Source organism: Xyrauchen texanus, chromosome 1 (assembly GCF_025860055.1).
Source record: "Xyrauchen texanus isolate HMW12.3.18 chromosome 1, RBS_HiC_50CHRs, whole genome shotgun sequence".
Classification (NCBI taxonomy): Eukaryota; Metazoa; Chordata; class Actinopteri; order Cypriniformes; family Catostomidae; genus Xyrauchen; species Xyrauchen texanus.
Genome location: NC_068276.1, coordinates 450,023 through 476,787, shown reverse-complemented (window position 1 = coordinate 476,787; position 26,765 = coordinate 450,023). Strand labels below are relative to the sequence as shown.

The 26,765-nt window shown below is 39.2% G+C and overlaps 2 protein-coding genes and 1 long non-coding RNA gene across 4 annotated transcripts in view; 1 reads left to right on the top strand and 2 right to left on the bottom strand.

The window, feature by feature from the left end:
* Window positions 1–26,765, top strand: part of LOC127648178 (histone H3) — a 1,095,985-nt gene that overhangs the window by 790,968 nt on the left and 278,252 nt on the right. The window lies entirely within an intron of this gene.
* On the bottom strand, window positions 8,748–11,602 carry LOC127648758 (uncharacterized). Its single transcript, XR_007971217.1, has 4 exons — window positions 11,561–11,602; window positions 10,764–10,910; window positions 10,534–10,677; window positions 8,748–9,178 (listed from the first exon to the last, which is right to left on the bottom strand). It is a non-coding gene; the product is annotated as an uncharacterized LOC127648758 (long non-coding RNA).
* Window positions 23,968–26,427, bottom strand: LOC127648002 (macrophage mannose receptor 1-like). Of its 2 annotated transcripts, none has more exons than XM_052132566.1 (6): window positions 26,346–26,427; window positions 26,140–26,178; window positions 25,676–26,053; window positions 24,866–25,216; window positions 24,356–24,718; window positions 23,968–24,263 (listed from the first exon to the last, which is right to left on the bottom strand). In XM_052132566.1, exons 2-6 carry the CDS (start codon window positions 26,174–26,176, stop codon window positions 24,259–24,261), a joined length of 1,134 nt encoding a protein of 377 aa, XP_051988526.1. In that variant the 5' UTR covers window positions 26,177–26,178; window positions 26,346–26,427; the 3' UTR covers window positions 23,968–24,258. The 2 variants fall into 2 exon arrangements, with proteins under 2 accessions (XP_051988526.1, XP_051988517.1); XM_052132557.1 differs by having other exon boundaries at window positions 26,140–26,203; window positions 26,346–26,395.

Sequence of the window (26,765 nt, the reverse complement as noted above, 5' to 3'; positions counted from 1 at the left end):
GGAAACCCTCTCCTGCTGTACTGTATAAGTATGCACATCTTTGAAAACCATGACAAATGTGGCTTTGCAAAATGATGCTCGCAGTTTAATCATACCAGTGTCAGTGTGTTATCTTTTTTAAAATAAATAAATAAATGTATCAGATATTTTTATTTATTCTTCTGTTAGTGTTTCAAAACAAAACAAAACAAAAAAAAAAACGTTCCCATCAAAATAGAATCAAATATGAACACAATATCTCTCTATCTATCTCTCTATCTATCTAATAGGCCTATATTACATATACACACAGTGCTTAGCATAAGTGAACACACCCATGCTAAAGTTGACTAAAAAAAGAGGAATAAAAAATCATCTTTTGGAAATTGATCTTAATGGCTTAATGAAAAACAAAATGAGGAAAACTCCAATTGGACACCAATTTTCTTTGTGAATGAATAATGTATCTTAAATAAATAAATGTTCTTCCTTAAATACAGGGTGCATAAGTCAGGACACCCCTATGTTAAATTCCCATAGAGGCAGATTTCTATTTTTAAAGGCCAGTTATTTCATGGATCCAGGATACTATGCATCCTGATGAAGTTCTCTTGGCCTTTGGAATTAAAATACCCCCCATCATCACACACCCTTTTCCATACCTAGAGATTGGCCTGGTTTTATTTCAGTTAGCATAATAGCTGGTTTGATTAGCATTGAGAGATGATCTTATGGAAAGTACCCCAGGCCAATCTCTAGGTATGGTGAAGGGTGTGTGATGATGTGGGGATATTTTAATTCCAAAAGCCAAGAGAACTTTATCAGGATGCACAGTATCCTGGATCCATGAAATAACTGGAATATTTAACTGAAATATTTACGATACATTATTCATTTACAAAGAAAATTGGTGTCCTTAAAGGTTGGAGTTATCCTCGTTTTTTTTTTTTAAGGCATTAAGATCAATTTCCCAAAGATTCTTTTTTTTATTCCTCTTTTTAGTCAACTTTAGCATGGGTGTGTTCACTTATGCTAAAAACTATATATATATATATTAGATGTGTATATTAATCTATGTAGTGTTTGTTTAGCCAATAGTTTAGTCACCAGTTGTGATTATGATTATAACGTGAGCACCATTTCAATGCATTCATCATAGTTTAAAAGCTGTTAAACTAATTATAGTTTGTTTTTTATTTTAAATGTAGCTACTTTTGGTGTATTATAATGTACTTTGATTGTTTTTCCATTGTCCAATCAATATTTTAAAAATGTATATCTGTAAAATAAATGCTTAATACTATATATGTACAGATATTTGTCTTTGATTTTACATACTTATTGGGTTTTTATACATTTTGTCTGTTATTTTACAAAGATAAACTATATTTTAAAAGTAAATTACTGTATAAAGACAGAGTAACTTCATAAAGTAACTAATAAAAGCCATACATTTACAGAGATTAACCTGAAAAGTTTGTTTTTTTAATGTATTTTCACGTAATCTGTTTTTCTACAGTTTAATAACAATTATCAACAGAAATGTACTGTAATTTAATGAATTATGACTGTAAAATATTCTCTGTATTTTTACAGTTTATTGCATGTAATTTTGTGAAACAGTTTTTTACTGTAATTTGATGGAATCCGTCTGGAAACTTTGCTGCCAGAGATTTACTGTTTTTTTTTTTTTTTTACAGTGTAGCACCCTCACTGGTTTCACCTTTATGGCAGGTAGGTGTCTTTTTTCCATTCAGACTCCATAATAGAGAGTTGTGAACCAGTGTCCCAGAGCGCAGTAGTGTTTATACCCCCAAAAGAACACTGGACAAGACATCTGTGTACAACTAGGCTTGCTGTGTTTTCCTGTATAGTAGAATGAAACACTTCACCTAGAATATGTCCCTGTATACAGTATGTATACTGTATCTTCACTCTAGTACCTTCATAGTTGGTGCAGATGAAGTTGAGTTTGTGAACTAAAATACATGGCCCTCATTGTAATGGGTTTTATATGCTTGTCCATGAAAAAAACAAACTTCCAAGACATTTTAAACAGATGTTTTGATATTTACTTGGTGAAAATGTTGGTTACATAATGCATACAAAAACAAATATTTTCACTGGATATTTCAACATATGCCTGTTCACATAATATTTTCACTGATTCAAACTTCCCAACAACCAATTTTTCATACTTCTGAGTACAATCAAATACAGTACAACTACACTTGATTAGTAATAATGAATCATTTACTCTTTGATTAAAGTAATATCAAGCTTTATCCACTTACCGGTTTTGGAGGTTGAACAAATTTAGCACAAAAAGATGTGAACTGTTAACCAGCATTAGGACATTTCATTGGACAAGAGCTCTGCCTGCATCGTGATTGGTTAATCTAAAATTTGGGCTGATTAACATATGGGAACACAGGGAGCGCAAAAGCAGCCAGGGCCCGTATTCATAAAGAATCTTAATGCAAAAAGTAGCTCCTAGTGGCAAAATTCTAAGAAAATTCTTAGAAATGTGGGCGTTTAGTCCTAAAATTAAAGAAAAAATCCTAGTAAAGAAAAAAGTAATTCAGAGAGTATCTTAACCCTTAAAAGAGGTCTTAAGGTCAAAATTGTTAGGAGCACGGACGAGGACTTTTAAGACGCTTAAGAGTTTCTTTAGCAGAGGAGAAAATGGCAGAAAGACGAAGAGAGAGAAGAAATGTGTTGCAGACAATGGATGACAGTGAGTTGTTAAGACGCTATAGATTAGATCGTGCAGGGATCATGTTTGTGACTGATCTTATTAGAGATGTGCTAACATCACCGACACAGCGCAGGAATGCCATAACGCCAGAAATGAAAGTAATCACTACATTACGATATTTGGCAACTGGGAAAATGCAACAATGCAGCAGTGATGATTTGGTTCTGTCACAACCTTCTGTAAGCAGAGTGATCACACAAACAATTACAGCACTTTCAGAACCTCTTATTGTGTCGCAGTTCATGTCGTTTCCACTGGACATTCCCACCTTGCAGGCTCAAAAACTGCATTTGTCAATATAGCAGGCTTCCCTGGTGTTGTCGGAGTAATAGATGGAACCCACATCCGAATTATCGCACCGTCGAAAGAAGAGGACGTTTATGTTAATAGAAAGAGGTACCACAGCATAAACGTTCAAGTTGTTTTCAGTGCAGATTATAAGATTTTAGACATTGTTGCAAAATGGCCCGGCGCAACACATGATGCCAGGATACTGGCGGAGAGTGGCCTGAGACATCTGTTTGAAGGACGTTGTATTCCAGCAAATTGCCACTTGTTAGGGGACAGTGGTTATCCTTGTAAACCATGGCTCCTCACACCTTACCTCCGTCCTGAGCAGGGGTCACAGCTAAATTACAACAGGTAACAGTGACAACATACAATTAATGTTAAACAACAACAAATGTGTTGCAGTAGCTTAGTATTTGTACTAAGTATTAGTACTTCCCATAAATAACCTACCATTATATTTTGAAAATATCAACTGAATTCTGTTCATTTTCATTAACTCACAGAGCTCAAAGAAAACACGAGCCGTAGTTGAGCGGGGTATTGGTCAACTAAAGAGGCACTTTCACATTTTACATGGAGAGGTGCGACTGGCTCCAGGAAAGGTCTGCAAAGTGATAACAGCCTGTGCAGTGCTTCATAACATCTGTAAAGCTAGACAAATTGCAGACCCTCCCATGGACAACTGGGCTGATGAATAGGATGATGAAGAATACCCTCCACAAGGGAGAGATCTGTCCCAAAGTGGGAATCCTTACAGAGCCCAGTTTACTAATTTGCATTTCATGTAAGTAACAGTGAATGTAATATGAAAATCGTGAATAAACAGCACCTTAGCCAACATTTTCATTAGAAAGATATTATGAAGACACACAAAAAATATTATTTGTTATACGTTTTATTTTTGAGTAGCTCAATTTTTCGTTTGTAGTACTCCTCCTGTAGATGGAGTACTATTTTCTGCTGCTTTAGGACATCCATCTCCATCTCCACTTTTTTCTCTATTAGGGATGGTGTTGGAGCAGCTGCAGCAGAAGGCAGGGAATGAGGCGCTTCGGGCTGAGGGTCGTACATCTGCGATGTCGACGGTCCCCATTCCTCTGCTGAAGGCTCAGTGCTGAGAGCAGAAAACATATAATCTCTGTTATTTTAAATAAAATTAGGCCAATTATTATTATTTTTTTTCAGTTCAAAGAATGCCAGATATAAATATGTGAAATGGCCTTGGCTATGTTAAATAAAAATGTGTCTTTATATTGTGTTACTTGGCTGTTGGTTTATTAAAATTACAATTTTTGTAGTTCTACCAGCTGAATCATTGAGCTGTCTATGCCCTCCTTCAAACCGGTAATACTGGTTTCAGAGTGATCAAAGATGTTGAACACGGTTTGGGCTACTTGGGACAGCTGTTTAGCAGGTGGTCCCCCCCCGTGCCCCCTAGAAAACAATACAATGGACCACATGTACAGTATACATATAATTGTTTGAGATAAGTTTGCCAGCGGTTTAAAAAAAAAAAGTGTTATATCACTCACCTGTGCGTGATGACTCCCGCTTGTGTGCTGCAATTTCCTCTCTGGCTTTTGATTGCAACACATACCAAAATTTCTCGCAGTCTTCACTGGTGCGCACAAGCAGGGGGAATGAACCGTTAATAGTTTGTGCTATACGCTCCCACGTCTGCTTCTTGCCCCGTGCTGTGACACCCGGCCCGAATTTTCCTTTAAGGATGGCCTTGTGTTCTTCCACTAACTGGGCTAACAGTAAACACTGTTCCTCTGTCCAGTTGGGCTTTCTCATCCTTCTTGGTTTTGATTCCATGTTTGTTACATTAAAACCAACATTCAAACCACCACTTAAATAGACATGCCAGCAATCAGTGTAATTGGAAAGAGTGGAAAATTTTTTATCATTCTAAGCCAATCAAATAACTTAGGAAATTAACAGCATGGTAAATAATAAAAAAAAGGATTTATCTACACATATATAGTGTGTGTGTGAGAGAATGGTCAAATAGGAAAAAATACGCATTTCATTTAAAAGTGAAGGCTTAGAATAGACCCTATACTTAAAATAACTCTTTTTTTTTTCCCCCCCTTCTTGGACAACCAACCAATCAGAGTCTTCAAAAGATTGTGTCACACATAGCAACGGGGTCAGCCCCGCCTCCTCACTAAGATGACATTTTTTGTCTTTTCCTTACACAGAGTTGCTCTCAGATCAGTCCCGAATCACTCTTAAGCTAAGACTCCTACGTAAAAGTTTTGCTAAATTAAGAGTTTTCTAAAAGGATTCTTAGATTCTTTAGGAATACGGGCCCAGGAGCACATGAGATCCACAAAAACTCGAAAAAACCTCGAGAACCTCGCAAAAAAAGGTACGTTTAATCTTTGTTAAGTTTGTTAATTTTGTAGAATCTGATCCACATATACTGCATATGCTAAGGTCAGCTAGCCTTAAACCTTGACCATGTGTGGCTATGAACTTGTAAATGTTAGCCAAATATCATCTATGAACTTGTAAATGTTAGCCAAATATCATCTATGAACTTGTAAATGTTAGCTAACGAATTACTGCAGAATGGGTTAAAACCCGCGGGAAATCCCACGGCCAAATTACTCTCTTTCAGAGGGTGTAGGGGGCTCAACTTTTAAGGTACAGCTCCAAATTAACCTCTTAAACCTCACCGAGGATGCCGGTGAAGATACCTATCAAATGAAACTAGATGACACAGGTTGTCGGGGGCTAAATAGTGCACCAAAGTTAGGCTACTTTGGCGATGGATAAACTGCCATTGTCGAGTATGAATATATAATAAAATGCAGTATGCTTTTTTTCTTTTACATGTGCTGTACCTTTATGGAATGGAATTCCAAGCGGGAAATAAAAAAAAAGAGATGTCCAAAAGAGCACGCATCCCACCGAAGAAGATGAGATTTTATGAACCAGACCCAGGCTCACCCAAAGATGATCAGGATAGTCACTGAATCATTCTCATTTTACTGCACATATTTTTAATTTGATGTTATGTCTTTACATTTATTTTCCTTCATTTTAACTTTTGGATGATATTATGATTATAAAAATCTACACAAAATGCTGAGTTCACTCTACCTGGTAGCCTAAATTAATTATAAATAAACATAAAAAGCTACTTCATTTGCAGCATATTAAACAATTTTAAACTAATTATGAAATACTAAAATATTAACAACAGGCCAAGAACCGACCACTGTGCACTTCCCCATACTCATATGATTTTTGGCCCATAATAAAACAACTCCATAGTAATTTTGTTGTTTGATGACCGAAAAGGACAGAACTATATTGTGACTTTGGCTGCATTAAAACACAGTAGAAGTGATAATGAAGAGCAGGAGACTGAACAGAAGTTAAGCGCTGAGTATGTTTAATATTGTTGTGGTCACTATCATATGCGATCACTGTGATGTATGGGACGATCCGGTGGCAAGATGAAATCCAGAAAAACATAAATAGGTTAAAATACTTTAAAACACTAAAATATCAATGTAATTCATACAACAAAAACATACCATCAAATGTGAAGTAAATAACCACTCCCTCACCACCTGGGCCAATACCATTGTTCATTACAATGTTTCACTTTGGACACTGTGATGTCAGAGTTCATTAGGCATTGCCCTACCCTATGCAGAGTAGTTTATTAATTTATGGATGGAGATATAGTAGTATGTTTAATTAAAGTTATGATATCTTGGTATGTACTTGTTTACTCAAAAGCTCAATTAAATTTTAAGGTCTGTGACGTACTGAACAAAGATGATAAACCCATTACTTGCTTCAGAGATCTGAAGCCAGGGGATGTAGTACTAGAAAAATGGTCTGACAACAAGTTTTACAATGCCACGGTGGATCATTGGAATAGCTGACAAGACAGTGGATGCCAAGAAGGTCTCAAAGAAGGACATTAAAAAAAGAGATGCAGCTGCTCAGAAATCACTGCCTCAAGCCATTCAATCCAACTCTGCACAGCAATACCCAAAAACTGTGGATTGCAGTGTCCCTCTACCTACCCAGTCATCTCCACCTCCCGGGCTACAGTGCCAGCCTCCAACTTCCCGGTCATCTCCACCTCCCGGGCTACAGTGCCAGCCTCCAACTTCCCGGTCATCTCCACCTCCCGGGCTACAGTGCAAGCCTCCACCTACCTGGTCATCTCCACCTCCCAGACTACAGTGCCAGCCTCCACCTACCCGGTCATCTCCACCTCCCAGACTACAGTGCCAGCCTCCACCTACCCGGTCATCTCCACCTCCCAGACTACAGTGCCAGCCTCCACCTACCTGGTCATCTCCACTTTCCAGGCCGCAGTACCAGCCTCCACCTACCCGGTCATCTCCACCTCCCGGGCTACAGTGCCAGTCACCACCTAACCAGTCGTCATCACCTACCAAGCAACAGTACCACCCTCTATCCACCCAGCCTCTTCACCAGTATCCACCCACTCGGCAGCAAATCCCACTTTGCTACAGCCATCCTCAGTATCCATAGCATCACCAGCCCCACACTGTACAGCTCATGCCTCCCGACCAATTGCAACAGATGCCTGTTTTGGTGGATTTGGTGTCAGTGTTAATCCTACTTTCACACAGCCAGTGATTTTGTAGCTCGTTGTAGCCAAGTCGCTCTGTAGCTGTCGCTGAAGGGCTCCCTTGTGTGCTCACTCGAACTCCAGCGACAATCATGAAGTAAAATGATAGGAAACCTAAATGCACTTGGGGTGCATTCCCACAAAATATAAACATTTAGGAGGGAATGTTTTTATATTAGAAGTCGAATCTTTTCAAACTCGGGTTGCCTATTCCTCCATGGATCAAATAGAGGGCTATACATTCTCTTAGAAACTAAAAAGCACCAATTCAATGATGGGTTAATGTCAATTTACTTTGTTATACGTGTTATAAATCCTTGATCTCAACGATATCTCAAATCTATGCATTCATTTTAATAATTATGTCTATGATGCCAGGGAGACTGTTATCTAGCAGGTTAAATATCTTGACCAGTCGGCGACTCCAAATCGTGTAGTGTGAGGTGTTGAGACTGACAATGACAGCAGTGATGGCCTACAGCCAATGAGAACATTAGATTCTTATAGAATAAACCGTCATAGACTACACAAGCTTTTCAGTTTTTTCGAACAAATTCAAAGCAATAACATGTCCTTGCCGAGCCACAAGACGAGCAGACAGCTACCTACATTTATTGCAAACGTATTTATTTACATCCAACACTCTGGTGCGCATCTTCCTAGACCTTTTCGACAACATATTTTTTTGTCTTTGTTGTTTTTCCGCTGCAAATTAGCGCATAAACACCATAGACCACAACCCTTCCATTTTGGAAACGTAACTTCTCGCATGTGTTTTCATGACTAAACGTAGTTTGGGGAATCGTCTGCGAGTCCTCGTGAAAAATGTGTGACCCCGTCATGTTGTGAGAAACCCACAATGACTTCAAGATTCCCGATCGCAAGAGAAACAGTCGTGCAGTACAGAGATCTATATTAATTTGGCATTGCCATATTGAATTGCAGACATTGCAGAGTTTTTTGGCCTATTTATTCAAATGGCAATTCATTATGCAAAGTGACAATGCAATCTTCTATTCAGTTGGAATTATTTAGTTTAACAAAATAAAAGAACACTAAATCAATTGCATTTTATACTGCCATGTTTTTTGGCCTCTTTATTCAAATGGAAATGCATTTTTCCAGTGAAACAGGGCCCACAGTCTAATTAATAAACATTTTATTTTCTTGATTTCTTAAACATTGCTATATTCCTGTAAATTAGTAATTCATCATCTGTGTTACAGGTGGTGAACAACTTGAAACATTAAAGTGCTTTCTGGATAAAGTTGAACAGATACAACCTCAGGCTGGTGTTATGGCTTCAAAAATCAGATCTGGGAAACAAGATCTGTATCCAGATAGCGGCCTCTTCCTGTCCTCAACCCGCTTGGCTGCAATCCATGCAGAGGCAAGGAAGGACTGTCTTCGCTTATTCCATCTTCTTTTTGACTAATTCTTCAGTGCAGAGGAGTGCCAAAATGCGGTGGCATTTGGGAAACATGGAAAGGTGCCTGAAGGGAAAGCACTCCTGGACAAATCTAAAGTAGACGGGATTCTAAGTAAGTACATTGCTCATTTTGTAGATCAGTGTTGTTTTGTAGATCCCAGTTGGACTTTTTCATGTTTTGTTTTACAACATTTTATTATTAATTATCTCCCCATGCATCAGAATAGTTGGCGATTGATTAAATAGTTGACAACTTATTAATAGTTGTAGCTCTTAACAGAGGTGGGGGACTCGAGTTACATGACTTGACGCAAGTCGCAAATTTAAAAACTTGTGATTTGCTTGATTAAATTAAGAAAACTACTTGACTTTGACTTGAGAACCAGCGACTCCAGACTTGACTTGAACTGAATGACTCGACAAAGTCTTTTTTTATTATTATTATTATTTTCAATAACTTACTACAAACCTTAATGAAATGTGTTTAAAAATATTGCCTCATCGATTAATTCATATGCAAAAATGTAATCCCGCCAGCGCCACTGATCTGCTTCTGCGCCAAAATGACAGATGATTGTCGAGTTCCCAAAATAATCTCCTTTGGACATAGAGAATTCAAATTGGACCGTGTGAATAAAAAAAAGTATGTCAGGATGAGAGAAGGCTTCACTCAGCGTATATAATGAATTTTAAGAGTGCTGGCCTAAAAGATAACATATAAAATGGAAAAAGTGGCCACACTAATCATATATTGTTTATTTTGCACAGAATAAACAATATATTTGTGCAAAATAAACAATACATAGTGCGGCCACTTTTTCCATTTAATAACAAAAGTATGAAAATATGCAGCATTCTCATAGACAACATTATTCTTCCAAACAGTTTTCAGATGAATGAAACAGAGAAAATGAGTGACAACCCTTTACATGCGCTTGTTTCAAGAGACAGGGTCCCGTTGCACGCCTCTGAACAAACAGCGAATCAGACACGAGCATTGACGGCTTTTCTTTTGTCTGTTCTTAAAAATATAATAAAGTGCGTTTCTTCTAACAGAATTTTTTGTCACGTGTCACTCCGAGACGTCTTACAGGTCAGCCACCTGTTGTGGGTAGATGCACAAAATTACTCGCGCATGAAATACATTTGGACGAGGAGCTCGAGAACTGGATTGAGCCTCGTCACATTTTGCGTGTGGCAGGTGCTGTTTCACACCCTGGGTGCACATAAAAAATAACGAACATTCATAAAATCGCTTATAGAAAATGCTCTTAACAGCTAAGATCAATAGTTAACGGGAAACAAGGCCCAGAACTCTGTGCATGTCTAGGAGAAGCGCTTTCATTGCACTCAGAGCTCACTGCTCACATATCAAATCAGGCACGCATTGGTGGCTTTTCTTTCATCTGTTCTTCAAAATATAATCACATTTAATCAAACACGTACCTTAGTGTCTAATGTCTTGTAATGTATCACTCTGAGAAGTCTTACAGGTCGCCCTCCACAGTGGCTGGTTCATCAGCAAAATACTCAGCATGAAAAAATCTGCATTTGGATGTTCATTTCAAACCTTGTTCACCAGGAGTAGCTCTATGATACACATACAAGTAGTAAGTATTATATACCTTGTGACAAAAATGATTGATGGGTTATGATTGATGACATAATTGGAGTACCTTTGACCTTTGCTTCCGGTCCCCTACCCTACCTTCGGCAGATGTTCAGGATGTGATATGAAATGTTTGGTCAGCGGTTCTGTGCAGGAAGTAGTATGAAGTGTTTGGTTAGCTGTTCTGATACCCCCATGCTGTAGCCGAGCCCATCTGTGTATTTAAAAAGAGTAGACAAAATATTCATCTTTAATGATGTACATTGTTTAATGGAGAACTGAGATGACAAAAAAAAAATTGTTTTCTCTCAACTCAGACTAAAAAATAGTGATTGATTAAATAATTCAGTGATGTATTCATTGATCTGTTTTTTCAAAAACAATGATAAAGTAATGTGTGTGGGGTCATTTTATTTATTATTATTATTATTATTGTAGAACATAAAGTGGTTATTAGGTTTAAAATGTGTTTAAATGATGTGTCTTTAATGGGGTGCAATTCTTGATGACAAACTTAAATCTTTATTTATACCAGAGGCTAAAATGTGTTTCTAAACAGTGACTGAAGCAAACTCATTCAGATGTTCACTTTAAATAATGAAGATTGGTTAACAAAGACAAAAGGATTATTTTACTTTTTACCAGAGGCTAATACGTGATTTAAACAAAGTGTATCAAGGTGGTAAGCACAACAAAGTCACTTTAAAATGATGAAAAATGGTTTATCAAAATTAAACTTTGGCAAACAGGATTATTTTTACCAAACACAATATTTCATTTTAGTTGTACCGCTAACTAAATGTCTTAAATTTTAAACGAAATAGTATTCATTATAAAATATACCTTTAACACAAAGAATCTTACATAATATCTGTTCAGTCCTTTCACGAACGCGTCCAAATTGATATTGGGCTTAGAAATGATCACGAGCCCCCTCCAGTGGGCGGAGCGTAAACACACTGTTCAATTCACATCAGCATTTTCGCTTAGGAAGTATGCGTGTGTTTTAACTTTTAAATAATCATTTAAAACAGTAACATGTGTTAAATTGATAAAACATTTTGGGGTTGTTTCACGACGCGTAATGTGATGACCCGGTGGGAATCGTGTATTTTCCTGTGCGTTTTTTAAAGTAATTATTTAAACAAGACGGCGTCTGATCACTGTTGACAGGCTATTTAGCATTTATCTGGTGGTGAGCTCGTGAGAGCTTTTCACAACACGATACATCCTTTAAGATGTCGATCCGGAGGATGTCAAATACTTTGCATTTGGGCCCTCATGTGGGCTGGATGTGGGCACACTGTGGGTGTAGGTGCAAAGTTTGAGCACACGGAGTGTGGGTACTTTACTATATACAGAACAATTGCACTTGTTAAAGGTAGCAGCAATAAATCGAGGGTCATGTCTTTTTTTAAATAATTTATTTACAGACATTAATAATAATTATAATTAATAATAATACATTGAGATTTATTTTTAACCAGCAATAAAAAAAGCAATAGAGCAGTTTAAAACAGCAATAAACACACAAAAACAGAACCACAGAATACTTAAAACACATATGAAAGTAAATTAAAAACCAATCCCCTCAGTAGGTATTTCCCTCACTGCAGTTCTGGCACTTCCTTGCCTTCCCCCATCTCTGTCCTTTGCATTACGGAGCCACGTTTTTATGGACGCTTCCACCTCGCATGCAGTGGCTTGGCTGCTTTTTGTCACAGCATCTAAGTGAGAAAGGATCAATTGAAATACAAATGTTAAAAACAAAATAAGGGTTGTTCAAGTACTGTTACGCCATTTCAACCTCCTTTGCACTTTGACGAGGTTTACTGGCTACAGGAAACATGGAGCTAGATCAAACATTGTTCATTTACTGTACATTTACACCTGACTACTGATTTTTCCTTCCCATTTATTTTTTTTTTTTCATTTTTATTCCTGTTATACGGGCTTATCACATATAAACATTATATACTGTACCTATAACTGCTTTGCAGACCAACATCTGCCCAAAGGCCATCTTCTGGCCAGAGCCCTTCTAGCACAGTTGCTGGGCAAGTGAGGTGGTCAGCATGCAGACCAGGATACGTCTGGTGTTGGAGGTTGGGCTTGTACCCCCAACTGTTGCCAGATACTTTGCCTAAATTAAAGCAGTAACACATTAGTATATTCACAGTACAGCTATACTGAAACTGTAGTGAAAAAGTACAAAACTTTATTTATTTAAATGCATTTATTAATTTAGCAGGCTTTTAAAGAGGTGTTAAATACCAAATATTTAATAAAACCAAGTGTACCATTGCACTGTAGCACGCCTCATCTTTCAGTCTGCTTTCTACATTTTGAAGGTCCATCATGCTTTTCAGAGGCAAATGGACACCCTCTGGCAGGTTTGCATCCAGAGAGCTCTGTTTGGTCAGCTTAAATAGTAATTGCTTTATGACAGCAACCTCTCCTTTCAGGTGTTCTAACTGAGAAATTATGTGACGTTCTGTTGCTGGAGAGAGAGAGAGACAGACAGACAGACAAGGAAACAGTGAGACAGAGAAAATATGAAATCTTGAAAAAAGTAACAAACTCATTGTACTCATTAATGTACTGTTAATTTACAATTATTGTGTAACATAATTTGTATACTGTATTTGTATACATAATTTGTATACATAATTTGTATACTTTTTTTTTTTTTTTGGACTCAAGATGGCGCCGAGTATGGCTGCTGCGTTGCGAGCTCCGTTACAACACTGCGGTTTATTGTTTGTTTTGTTTACAGTTCTTTGTTTTTTTGTCTTGGATGTTGTCTGCCTTATTGTTTACGACAGACAAACGCTTTTGGACATTAGTTCTACAATCACACATCGAAAACCGGACTTCAAATTCCTTAATGCCGACCCGCTGTTTACAAACACGCCGGCGGAGCCCTTTGTCTGTGCTGCTCGGCCGCGGAAACGCAGAAGGAAAAGAGGAAAACGAGCCGGCGTTCTCATCAGAGTAAGACGTCGTGCAAATCGACCCCGCTACCCAGTATACTACTGGCAAATGTTCAGTCTCTGGACAACAAACTCTGCGAGCTGAGAGCGCGGATCTCTTTCCAACGAGAGACGAGGGACTGCTGCGTTATGTGCCTTACAGAAACCTGGCTGTCTACGGAGATTCCAGACTTCGGCCATCGAAATCACGGGCTTTTCCGTGCACCGAGCGGACAGAGCGAAAGACCTCTCTGGTAAAAGCAGAGGTGGTGGTGTATGTTTTATGATCAACAAATCATGGTGTGATCAGAGGAACGTACATTTCATCAAGTCTTTTTGCTCTCCTGATCTGGAATATCTCATGCTTCTGTGTCGACCATTCTGGCTGCCGAGGGAATTCACAGCGGTTATCATCACAGCTGTGTACATCCCCCGCAAGCCGACACAGACCGGGCACTCAGGGAACTGTATGGGTGTATAAGTGAGCAGGAAACCGCGCACCCTGAGGCTGCGTTCATTGTTGCCGGGGACTTTAACAAAGCCAACTTCAAAGCAATCGCCCCAAAATACCACCAACACATAAAGTTCAACACACGAGGGACCGGGTTTTGGATCATTGTTACTCTCCCTTCCGGAAGGCTACAAATCCCTCCCCGCCCCCATTTGGCAATCGGACCATTCTTCCGTTCTGCTTCTGCCCGCTTACAGGCAGAAACTGAAACAGGAAGCACCCACCCTCAGAACGATCCAGTGCTGGTCGGACCAATCAGACTCTGCGCTACAAGACTGTTTTGATCACGCGGACTGGGAGATGTTCCGGTCCGCCTCTGATGACGACATCGAGGTTTACGCTGACAGCGTAACGTGTTTCATCAGGAAGTGCGTAGAGGACGTTGTTCCGACCAAAACTATACGGATATACCCCAACCAGAAACCATGGGTTAACGGCGATGTTCGCGCGGCACTCACTGCGCGGACCTCCGCTTTAATTCTCCTAACACGGAGGAGCGTAAACAAGCCAGTTATGCCCTCCGTAACACTATCAGTGCAGCTAAACGCCAGTACAGGCACAAGCTTGAAGGCCAGTTCAACACCACTGACTCTAGAAGTATGTGGCAGGGAATTAACACAATCACGGACTACAAGCGGAATAAAGTCTCCGCCATGAACACCGCTGCATCTCTCCCGGACGAACTTAATACATTTTATGCTCGCTTTGAGGACAGTAACACCGCCCTCGCGGAGAGAGCACTCGCTGCTGACGCTACAGAGGTTGATTCACTCTCCGTCTCTGTTGTGGATGTAACCCGATCATTCCGACGGGTGAACATCCGTAAAGCCGCGGGTCCAGACGGCATTCCGGGCGGCGTCATCAGAGCGTGCGCGAATCAACTGGCTGGTGTTTTTACGGACATTTTCAATCTGTCCCTCTCCCTGTCTGTAGTCCCCACATGCTTCAAAACATCAACCATTGTGCCTGTACCGAAGCAAGCTATAATCACATGCTTAAATGACTGGCGTCCTGTTGCTCTGACCCCCATCATCAGCAAATGCTTCGAGAGGTTAATCAGAGATCACATCTGCTCTGTTCTGCCCCCTCTTTGGACCCATTGCAGTTTGCCTACCGCAACAACCGCTCCACTGATGATGCCATTGCATCTACAATACACACTGCTCTCTCCCACCTGGAAAAAAGGAACACATATGTGAGAATGCTGTTTGTAGACTACAGCTCAGCATTCAACACCATAGTGCCCTCCAAGCTTGATGAGAAACTCCGGGCTCTGGGCTTAAACAGCTCGCTGTGCAGCTGGATCCTGGATTTCCTGTCAGGCAGACGTCAGGTGGTTAGAATGGGCAGCAACACCTCCTCATCACTGACCCTCAACACTGGAGCCCGCAGGGCTGTGTTCTCAGCCCACTCCTGTATTCCCTGTACACACATGACTGTGTGGCAACACATAGCTCCAATGCCATCATTAAGTTTGCTGACGATACGACGGTGGTAGGTCTGATCACTGACAATGATGAAAGAGCCTACAGAGAGGAGGTGCACACTCTGACACGCTGGTGTCAGGAGCACAACCTCTCCCTCAACGTCAGTAAAACCAAGGAGCTTGTTGTGGACTTCAGGAAGAAAGACGGAGAACACAGCCCCATCACCATCAATGGAGCACCGGTGGAGAGAGTCAGCAGCTTCAAGTTCCTCGGTGTCCACATTACTGAGGAACTCACATGGTCCGTCCACACTGAGGCCGTTGTGAAGAAGGCTCACCAGCGCCTCTTCTTCCTGAGACGGCTGAGGAAGTTTGGAATGAACCACCACATCCTCACACGGTTCTACACCAGCACTGTAGAGAGCATCCTGACTGGCTGCATCACCGCCTGGTACGGCAATAGCACCGCGTACAACTGCAAAGCCCTGCAAAGGGTGGTGCGAACTGCCAGGAACATCATCGGAGGTGAGCTTCCTCCCTCCAGGACATATACACCAGGCGGTGTGTGAAAAAGCTCGGAGGATCATCAGAGACTCCAGTCACCCAAGTCATGGGCTGTTCTCACTGCTACCATCAGGCAGGCGGTATCGCAGCATCAGGACCCGCACCAGCCGACTACATGATAGCTTTTTCCCCAAGCAATCAGACTGTTGAACTCTTGATCTATCAGGATCAATAATTAGCACTGCACTTTATTAATCTATAATCTCACACTGGACTGTCAACATATTCTCCTCAATACAACTGCTATATATATATATATACACATATATATTTCATATACTCCCACTTATTGTATTGTATTGTATATTCTGTTCTATATTCTGCATTGTATATAATTATTGTGTTGTGTAAGTATGTGTACATCTGATTTGTAAATTGTTTTGTGTAAGTATGTGTACATTTGATATGTAAATTGTTTTGTGTAAGTATGTTGTTTATTGTAATTGGTATATGTCTCGTCACTGTCATGACTGCTATGTTGCTCGGAACTGCACACAAGAATTTCACCTACTGTTGCACTTGTGTACATGGTAGTGTGACAATAAAGTGATTTGATTTGATTTGATTTGATTTGTATACTTGAACTTGTGCAACTAATCCAACAATATCCACTTTTCATGAGACGTAAAAACCTGAAATCAGTGCTTACGTGTAATTGTTTGCCTTCTTGACAGACCTGACAGAACTGGTCCTGGTGGGGCAGGTGGTGCAGGGGGAATGGGCGGGGCTGGTGAAATTTGTTGAAATGGTGTCAACAGCAGTGGGGACGGTGGGGATGGTGGAATCGGTACAGAGCCCTTTCTTCTTTTAATAATTTCTTCTTCAGAAGAGTGGCCCTGATCAAGGTACCATGAGTTTGGTCTGGTGTAAATAAAAGTCACATAGTTACAAAGTCACCTTTAATCCTAGATTTTTGTAATCTGAAATTTCACACTCTACATTCCCACTCTGGGTACTTCTTTCTCCTGTGTAAGTTTTATAATCAATGCGAAAAACCATTAAACTTACTTCCTTTTGCGATTACATTTTCCTAGCATGCTGTCAGTTTGTGAATTGAGACAGGAGGATGTCTCAGCCTTTTTGGACTTCTGTCTGGCTTTCTCATAATCTGCTACAGAACAATGAACAAGGACTCTGTGAGCTATCATAAGCTGAACATTTGTCATTACATTTCTACAAATTAAAAATTCTTAAGGGACCCTTAGATACACAAGGTGAAACTAAATATTAAAAGATTTCAACTAAGTTTTTTAGACTTTCAACAAATAGTCACAAAGTTCTATTACACAACAAATCTATTATCAATGAATTAACAGCTGTCTGTGAATTCCTTGACTTCTAAAGATACACAAATGCTTTATATAAAGAAATAGTTATAATATTTAGATGTTTGATGTCAATTTTATGTATTTTCAACATCCACATTTGAGTTTCAGTTTAACATATTTGTGTGCAGTGTGCACATTCAAATTCAAACTCTTCGCTGGAGACGCAGGCGCGCAACCGTTCTGCTGTGGCGTTATTTTGGAACTATTTTCGCGGGACAAACAATGACTGTTTCTGAAATGTATAGCAACATTTTCTAAATGACTTACTTGTTTTGTACAGTGAGCGGACTTTGTATGTTTCCTAGTCCGCTCCTGGTTTTTCATGTTGCAGCTGAGCTCTTTTTATATAATTAGGAAATTTATAAGGTGGCCAATTGCAAGCATCCTCACCAGCCATCCACCTACTGCTTACTACTTCCACCTCTCCCCGTTCCAAGAAATCCACGACATGGAAAAATGGTGAGTTCATCTTATGCATTAAAGAAAAGATAAGAATGAATTAGAATGGTGTGGCAGCGGGGGTGTGGTCAAGCGCCCGTCCGGGAGAGAAAAGCGGTAAGGGCGCTTACACCTGAGCTAAATTATGTCTAACACCTGTGTCTAATTGCAGTAAGCATGAGGAGAGCGGCATAAAAGAGCAGCAGCCACAGAGCCTCGGAAAAAAGAGAGTGCCTACACCCAGAGTAGCAACTAAAAGAACGTGTGTTGTACAATTGTGTATCGAACAGAAAGTGTGTAATTAAAGAATCTTACCTTGAAGCCGATGCTGGTTCCCGTGTCTTCCTTAGTGGAAAGCTTCACAAATGGTTAATATTGTGTTAAAATGAAAAATGTGTAAAAATATAATAACTTCTGATAAATACCAACTTGCTTTTTAAACCAGTGTAGTTTGGCATCTTGTGTTGATGCAGTACATATGCCAAGTAACTGAGATTTATGTACATTTTGTTGTAGAACTATGTACATTATAGTCTGTTTCTCTTTCAATTTAATCTTTTTGTATTGTTTTTTTGTTGTTGTTGTTGTTGTTGTTGTTTGCTTGTGCCCCCACTTGAGGCACAGATCTCTTTAAAAAATAACTTTAATTTAAATTTTATATTATCATAGTTGCTAATTTTGTGTTGCATTAATGTTGCATTCTTTATCATTAAAACATTAAAAATATAAAGAAACAATGGTGTAATTTTGTTTGACTGATGGAAATCTACACTGCAACAGCCTATCACGACCTTACTAAAAAGAAAGTTAGGCTATGTACGTGACGTAGCCTACGTCAGTGTAGCCGCTCAACAGTTACCACGCGTTTTTGAAAGATGGATGAGTTTTCGCCGGCTTAAGCTTCTTGCACACTGAGTCCGAAATTTGTTTTTCGCATTCGTGATTTGGTGGCTCTGAATTGTGAACACCATTCAAAATGCTTGCTACAGAAAATCGAACGCAATCCGAAATTTTTTATGACGGACGAAAGTTTCGGAGGCAGTGTGTAAGAGTGATTGACTAAACATGAGGTTGTATTTATTTTTTAACGTGGGAAAATTCCGGACGCGAATTTCGGAATCAGTCTGCAAGGACCTTTACTCGCTTCAGTTTGTCATGGATACCCGTAGGCCCTAAGTGGTTCAAAAGCCCACCAATAGCGCTGCCTCCACTCAAAGTACCGGTAGGTTCAATGTCTCTGTGCGTGCGTGCGTGCATGTGTGTGTGTGTCTCATGGCGATGCATATCCCTCTGTTGACTGCTTTAAAATGCAATGTTTGAGAGATGCTTCTGGTGTTACATCTAATATGTTGTAAAGTCAAGTGTTTTTTATTCATAACAGTGCTTCTATGTAATGTCGTGTAGGCTATTCGCTACCTGGTCATTTCATATGCCCCCCTTAAGACTGAGGTCTGGCGACGGGTCTGATTTACATAAAACGTTTATGTAAATAACATTTTATGTAAATTATAAAGTATCCTCATCGGACACAGGAATAGACTTGTGTCCTCTGTAGTGGACATAATATTTTAGTGAATTTTAGTGAATTTCTTTGACAACATGGCGGCTCATTCATTGCTATAGGAGAGGGTGAATTTTATAAACTTGTTAAATCATCTAAATCGAATGTTAGACCCTATACCGACTAAACTATTGAAAGAGATGCTTCCAGATGTCATAGATCCTCTTCTTAATATCATTAATTCATCTTTGTCATTAGGATACATACCAAAAATGTTTAAGCTGGCTATGATTAAACCGCTTGTTAACAAAACGCAACTTGATCCTACAGAATTAGTCGATTACAGGCCGATCTCGAATCTACCTTTTCTGTCAAAGATACTAGAAAAGGCAGTATCTTTACAACTATGTTCCTTTTTAGAAAGAAATGGTATCTGTGAGGATTTTCAATCAGGATTTAGACTGTATCATAGTACTGAGACAGCTCTCATTAGTCACAAATGGTTTGCTCTTATCATCCGATTGTTGTTGTATCTCTCTATTAGTGCTACTAGATCTTAGTGCTGCGTTTGACACTATCGACCACAACATTCTTTTAAATAGACTCGAAAAACTATCTGTAAAACTGCATTTTTAAATCTTAAAAATATATCTAAATTATGTCATATGCTCTCTATGAAAAATGCAAAACAATCTGTATTGTAAAAAGCACTATATAAATAAAGGTGACTTGACTTGACATTCTGGGTGTCCTTTAAAGAGCACATTCAGGGCTTTTCAGAGATACCAAATGTTTGGAGGTTTCACCATGACAACAACTCCTTGGTATTTAAAAATGACTGACATTTAATTTAGTGAAATTTGGAAATATGATATTTTCAATTTTCATTTTTCCTTTCTATAATGGAGGGCCGTAGTCTAACAGAAAATGGCATGGGCCGGAGTGATTTATTGTGGAGATTTTATTATGATTTTAAATGGATTTACAGTATTATGCCTCCTAATGCTAGATTCATTTATTATTTATGCACCATACATATCAAGTGATATATAGCCTATTAAAAGAGCATTATTACTATCGTAATGACATTTTTTCATATTCATTGCTATTGAAATCAAATTATTTACTTACTCATGTGTATTAGGCTAATCAGTGTGAACTATGGGCTTGTTTCTGGCTGGTGAGAAGTCCAATGTCAGGTTCCATTCCTGTCACAGCCAGTCTCAAAGACTGATGCAAATGTTCATCAGTGAGTCTTGATCTCATCGGATTTTTCATCAGTTTCATGCGTGAAAAGGTTTGCTCACAGATATATGTGCTGCCAAAAAGTGTGGACATCTTCATTGCATTCCTTCTGATGTTTGGGTAGGTCTCGTTAGGGAGGGCAGTATAGAATTCAATGAGACTGTTGGGCTTAAACGCGTCTTTCAGAACATCACAGTTCTGTAACTCAGCCAACTCAAACTGATAAGAAGGCAGGGCTTCGTCAATGTCAGCAGCAAAAGGGTTCTGAAAAAGGCGGATTTCTTTAGCGTGGACATGTAGCTCACGGAATCGCACATCAAACTCCGCCTTCAGCATTTCCAGCGCTTCCACTGACTTTTCAGCTGGGAATGGGACCATTGGTTTCTCAGCTGAGAGGCTTTGGGTAACAGGGAGATGGGTGAAGTCTTGCTTTTGCACTTGTCCCACAAGCAGTGCTAGTTTCACCTCAAATGCTTTTATGTGGGAATACATGTCACATATTAGTTTCCCTTGCCTTGGAGCTGCACGTTGAGGCCATTCAACATTTCTGTCACATCTGTTAAAAAGGCGAGGTCCCATTTCCATTTTGTGTCGATCAGTTCTGGGACAGTTTTGCCCTTTGTCAGAAGAAAAACATTGATTTCGGGTAGCAGCTCGTAAAAACGCCTCAAAACTCTGCCCCGGCTTAACCATCGGACTTCTGTGTGGTAAAGCACATCTCCGTGAGAAGACTCTAGCTCGGACAGAAAGACTTGGAACTGCCTGTGTTTAAGTCCGTTTGCTCTGATGAAGTTTATACATGACATCACCACTTTCATAATCGATTCCCACTTCAGAACTTTGCAGCACAGTGCTTGCTGGTGAATTAGGCAGTGTACTTGTAAAGGGGCATGAGACCTCTTTCCTCCATTTCTCTATTCATGCCTCCTATCAGTCCCCTTGACGCGCCAACCATACTAGGAGCTCCGTCAGTCGTGATGCTGGCCAGCTTAGACCAGTCTAGATCCAACTCTTCTATCGTTTGGCACACTTTACCAAAAATATCCTCCCCTGTCGTAGTACCTTTGAGACTTTTTAGGGCTGCCAGCTCCTCGGACACTTCAAAGTTTGAGCTAACGCCGCAAAGAAAAATGAGCAGCTGTGCCGTGTCCTGCACGTCATTACTTTCATCCAGTGCTAATGCAAAAAAAATCTAATTCTTTAAATTTTCCTTCAGCTGGGCATATACATTATACCCCATTTCTTCAATTCGTCTGGTGATTGTACTTGCGGACAGACTCACCGCATTTAAGACGTCTTTCTTATCGGGGCACACCTCCTCCGCAACAGCATTCATACATTTCTTTACGAACTCACCATCACTGAATGGCCTACCGCAGGTTGCAATCAGTTTAGCTACCTGAAAGCTAGCTCGAATGGATGACTGGTTCAACTGGGTTTGCCATACAAACGTATTTTGCTGAGCAGATAGGCCACTTTTTAGCTTCGACACTTTGTCTGCTCTCATTTGGCCTCGTAAACTTGCATACTTGTCTCTGTGGCGGGTTTCATATTGTCGGCGCAGATTGTATTCTTTGAACACGGAGACTGTTTCTTGACAGATGAGGCAAACAGCCATTTCTTTGCATTGAACAAAAAAATAATCACTTGTCCACTTTTGGTTAAATGCCCTGCATTCTGAATCAACTTTTCTCTTTCCCAACCGTTTGGCCATTTTGTTGTCACTTTAAATTTTCTTGCTGGATTGCGTGCACCCGCTCGATCACGATGGAACGTTAATCCGGGTGAATCTAACAAATAATTTGGCTACTTTAATAATTATAACTAAGGGAAATTTTATTTTGAAAGCCAATATGTATTATCAAATACAAATATGATATGATTAAAACATATTTAAAATTAAATTGTAAAAATATTTCTCTGCATGGCATTGTTCAGAGGGCCGGTCCAAATGTGGGGGCGGGCCGTATTCGGCCCGCGGGCCGTAGTTTGGGGACCCCTGGATTAGATGGACTCGCTCCTCCTGAAATTACGTTTAGGAACTTTTTCATTAACCTTGAGCTGCGTAAATCACCACTTAGTTTTTCGACAGAGGGGATGGCTTCACTTCCAGTTGATGGACAGCATCTTCTGTATGCAACCACCCTAGAACTGTGCTGGTTTGAAGAATCTTACAATCAACTTTAAAGTTTGTTTGAGTCGTTTATGGCAATAATGAAAACATGGACTGTATCAGGAAAAATATTACATGTAAAAGTGAAATTCATAATTGTTCTTCAGTTGTCTCCATGGAACGATTAACTGTAGATTTCATACATACTAATTTAATGCATTTGGGTTTGTAAATAAAAATGAGCAATTTCTCATCCTAATTTTGTGTTCAGTTTTAAAGGGTTCTTTAATATTTTTAAAGCAGCATAAAGTGAATCTGGACTTTATATGCATCAAACGATCATGTCTTGCACATGCGCTCTTTATATGTACAGCAGAGTTTAACCATGAAAAATATTCTTCATGCATAAAGTGAGATTTTGTCCAATACTGTATATATTAGATGAAATCATGTTTAATGTTCCCAAAACAAATAATAAAGATTTAATGAATGAATTAAACTCCATTAAGAAATCTTTTCTAATGTACAATAATTTATTGCTTTTTTCTCTGTGCATGAATGCAGCAAGCAATGTTGGAAGATATTATCCGCAACCACTAATCTAGAGTCAGTTTTTTATGGTTTACTTATTGATAAAGTGTGGATTTGTCTTTGAGAAACTGACTAGCAGTTATATGACACTTTATCCCAAAGCAGAAATCGAAAGCAACAGGCAATCGATTAAGCGAAACAATAGGTTTACACAAGTCTATAAATAAAACTTTTTAACTTTAAATTGGCGCTTCCGTCCAGGACTCTGTACAGGTGCCAGCACTTTGACGGTCCAAAAGTCACATTTAGGCAGCATTAAAATAATCCACGTGACTCCAGTTGATCAATGAATGTGTTCTAAAGCAAATTGATACATTTGTGTAAAAAATACATTGATGATAAAACCTTTATTAAATTTAAATCACGTAGCTCTAATGTGACATCGGCGAGTTCACGGAAGAGTTCAGTCATTTCAAAAAGCATGTTGCATGCACTTTATGTTAGGTGTCCAAAATTTTTAACCAAGAAAAACACCAACATTTTCTGTGTAATTTAGATTATTTATTAACACACATTTCAAACTTAATCAAGACACAAAATACCCAAAACACATAAAAGATAATTGAGCAGAACATTGGGAGAAAAGAATGTCTTCATTGATACAGAAATATTTATGAAACAGGAAGTGGAACATGATTATTTAAATGCTTCAGCGGCAAAATAACATTCAAATGATAATTAGATGTTGGAATTTGAAACATGAGAAGGATTAATATACATCTGTAATAACACAATAAAGAAAAAAATTATGCACACACACAAGCACAAGATAAATGAATGAACTAACACACTGATAAAAACAATTCATGATAAAACATCAAACATGAAGATGCAGCTCCACTGGTGGTAAAGATTGAAGGAAAGCAGCTTGATTCAGTCTTCATGCAAAACATCAAGAGAGACAACAGATTAAAACAATTAATGAGTGAAAAAGTAAACAAGTTTAAACACAACAAATGGACTCTAGTACCTTCAGAGTTGGTGCAGATGAAGTTGAGTTTGTGAGTTTGAGGAAGGCTGATCCAGCGCTGATCTCCTCCAGACTGAACTGCTCCAACTCTCGGTTCATACCTGCAGTCTTCCACTCCTGTCCCGTGACCTGCAGCCCAATTCTGATAACACACGACCTCCCCCCTCAACCAGATCCACATGTTCATGGCGCAGTAGTGGTGTAAACCCAACCACACTTCAGCAGTGGAGGCTTTTCTGGCCACATTCATCACCCGACGCTGAATCTGTTCAGAGTTAACTGACACAAGATCCACATGATTCTCTCTGCAGTATTTCAGAGCTTCATTCCAGCTCAGATTCTGTTTAATCAAAACCAGTTTATCTGGACAAAAAACAGTCAACAAATCAACTATGAGAGAAATTAAAAACAGAAAAACACTAATGGATTTTAGTTAAAGATGAAGGATTTTTTATGTTTTATACTTGAAGACTTATTGCAAGTCAAAAGATTGTGAGAAGATCTACTCACCTTCATGACAGACAAACTGAGATTTACTATCACAGGTCCAGTCACTCCATTGTCCACGGTCTGACTTGACCCAAACCAATGCACAGTTTTCATTCCCCCCAGAATTATCAGGTTTGTTTTTCCTCCAGTTTCTGAATGAGGAGTTACTCTGATCTGACCACTCCCATGAGTCTCTGAACAGACCGATCCAGACTCCAGATGTTGTGAATGCATTAATCCTGATATTATCAATCTGTTCATTCTCATTCTGGTTCCTCACACTGACCAGATCTGTGTGATTCTCTCTGCAGTAATTCTGAGCAGCTCTCCACGTCATTGTCTGAAGTACAGGGATGAATCCTTTACTGCTGTCTTTATAAGAGAATAAATAAACAAATCTTGCTTTTGATTTACAGTAATTAAGAGACAAATTATGTGATTTCTGCACCACTATGTCACAACATGCAGTTGCAAAAATGTTTTACAAAAAGCTTTCTGAATACACCCTCTCTTTGTCATTGGTCAAATAAACAGATCGTCCCACCCCAAACTCACAACACTGGTTGAATCAATGACGCTGCATCAGATTGGCCGAGCCGCTCAAACAGAGCAATGTTGAAAGTGACAGAAATCAACCTGTGAATGTCTTATGTATATTTGACTGCATATTAAACTGGGATAGGAGAAAGCATTTTAACATTGAACAAATAATGAAGTAAATAAATCACACTGTTTCTCACTGTTCAATCAAATGTTTTTAAAAGCAAATTATTTAAAAGATGAAGAGATTGTGTACAGCACATAATTCACACCACAGACTGCTGCACTCACCATTGTAACATATGAAAGGTAAATTGTTATTACATCCATAATCATTCCATTGTCCAGGATTCATGTTACTACAGTCACCATCACCATTCGGTTGTCCCGGTTTCCAGTTACGATACTGTGAATTATTTCCTGTGTAGAACGCAGGGTCACCCAGAGACCACTTCCATTTATAACTGTCTGTCTTCTGCAGTCCAATCCAGACCTGTTGAATCTGACCATCATTCACACTCTTCAGCAGATCTTCTATGTCATTCTTGTTGTTGATGGTGGCCAGATCTGTGTAATTCTCTCTGCAGTATCTCTGAGCTTCAGTCCAGCTCAAATTCTGATTCACAAAGTGATACTGACGTGCAACACATGAAGATGAACTGAAGACAGCTGAGAAGAGGAAAAATATTGAGACAAACTCACAATTCACAAGTATCAAACTAATCATAAGAAAGAAAGTACACACACTCACTCACCTGAGAGAATAAAAGTGATGAATGCTTTTTGCTCCATTTCTGAGGAGATACAGACCATTAAAATCTCAGATATGAAAGTATGAAGTTCAGAGATTAATTCAAGATATATTAAATAAACAAACTTTAATGAGACAAAGACAACCATAAAATTATTACAGAATTGAATTATGAATAAAACAGTGTCATGAGTAAAGAACAGGTCTTACTGGTTTAATGAAAGATCATGAGAGTTTCTCGTCCTCTAGTTGTGTCTGTTTCTCTCTTAATTCCTGTGTGTCTGTGTCTTCTTCCTTCATCAGTTCATACTGATATTCTGGATCTGTTCTTCAGCTCCTCCCATCAAGTGTGCGTGTGTCACTCAAAACATTGTGTTCATTGTGTTTCTTCCTCATTAGGTTTTTTTTGTGTTCTCAGCCAATAGATTTCTCTTCTGATGATGACATTGACCTTTAGTGTGTGTTCAGAGTGTTCAGCTGTAGGTGTGTGTGTGTGTGTGTGTGTTTGTGTGTGTGTGTGTGTTCGTGTGTGTGTGTGTGTGTGTGTGTGTGTGTGTGTGTGTGTGTGTGTGTGTGTGTGTGTGTGTGTGTGTGTGTGTGTGTGTGTGTGTGTGTGTGTATGTGTGTGGA

Coding starts and splice junctions, on each gene's coding strand:
- LOC127648002 (XM_052132557.1), bottom strand. CDS start 26,197: ATGGTCTGTATCTCCTCAGAAATGGAGCAAAAAGCATTCATCACTTTT. Junction 26,054..26,139: donor CATCACTTTTATTCTCTCAG/GTGAGTGAGTGT, acceptor TCCTCTTCTCAG/CTGTCTTCAGTTCATCTTCA. Junction 24,719..24,865: donor TCAGTTTGTCTGTCATGAAG/GTGAGTAGATCT, acceptor TTTTTTGTCCAG/ATAAACTGGTTTTGATTAAA.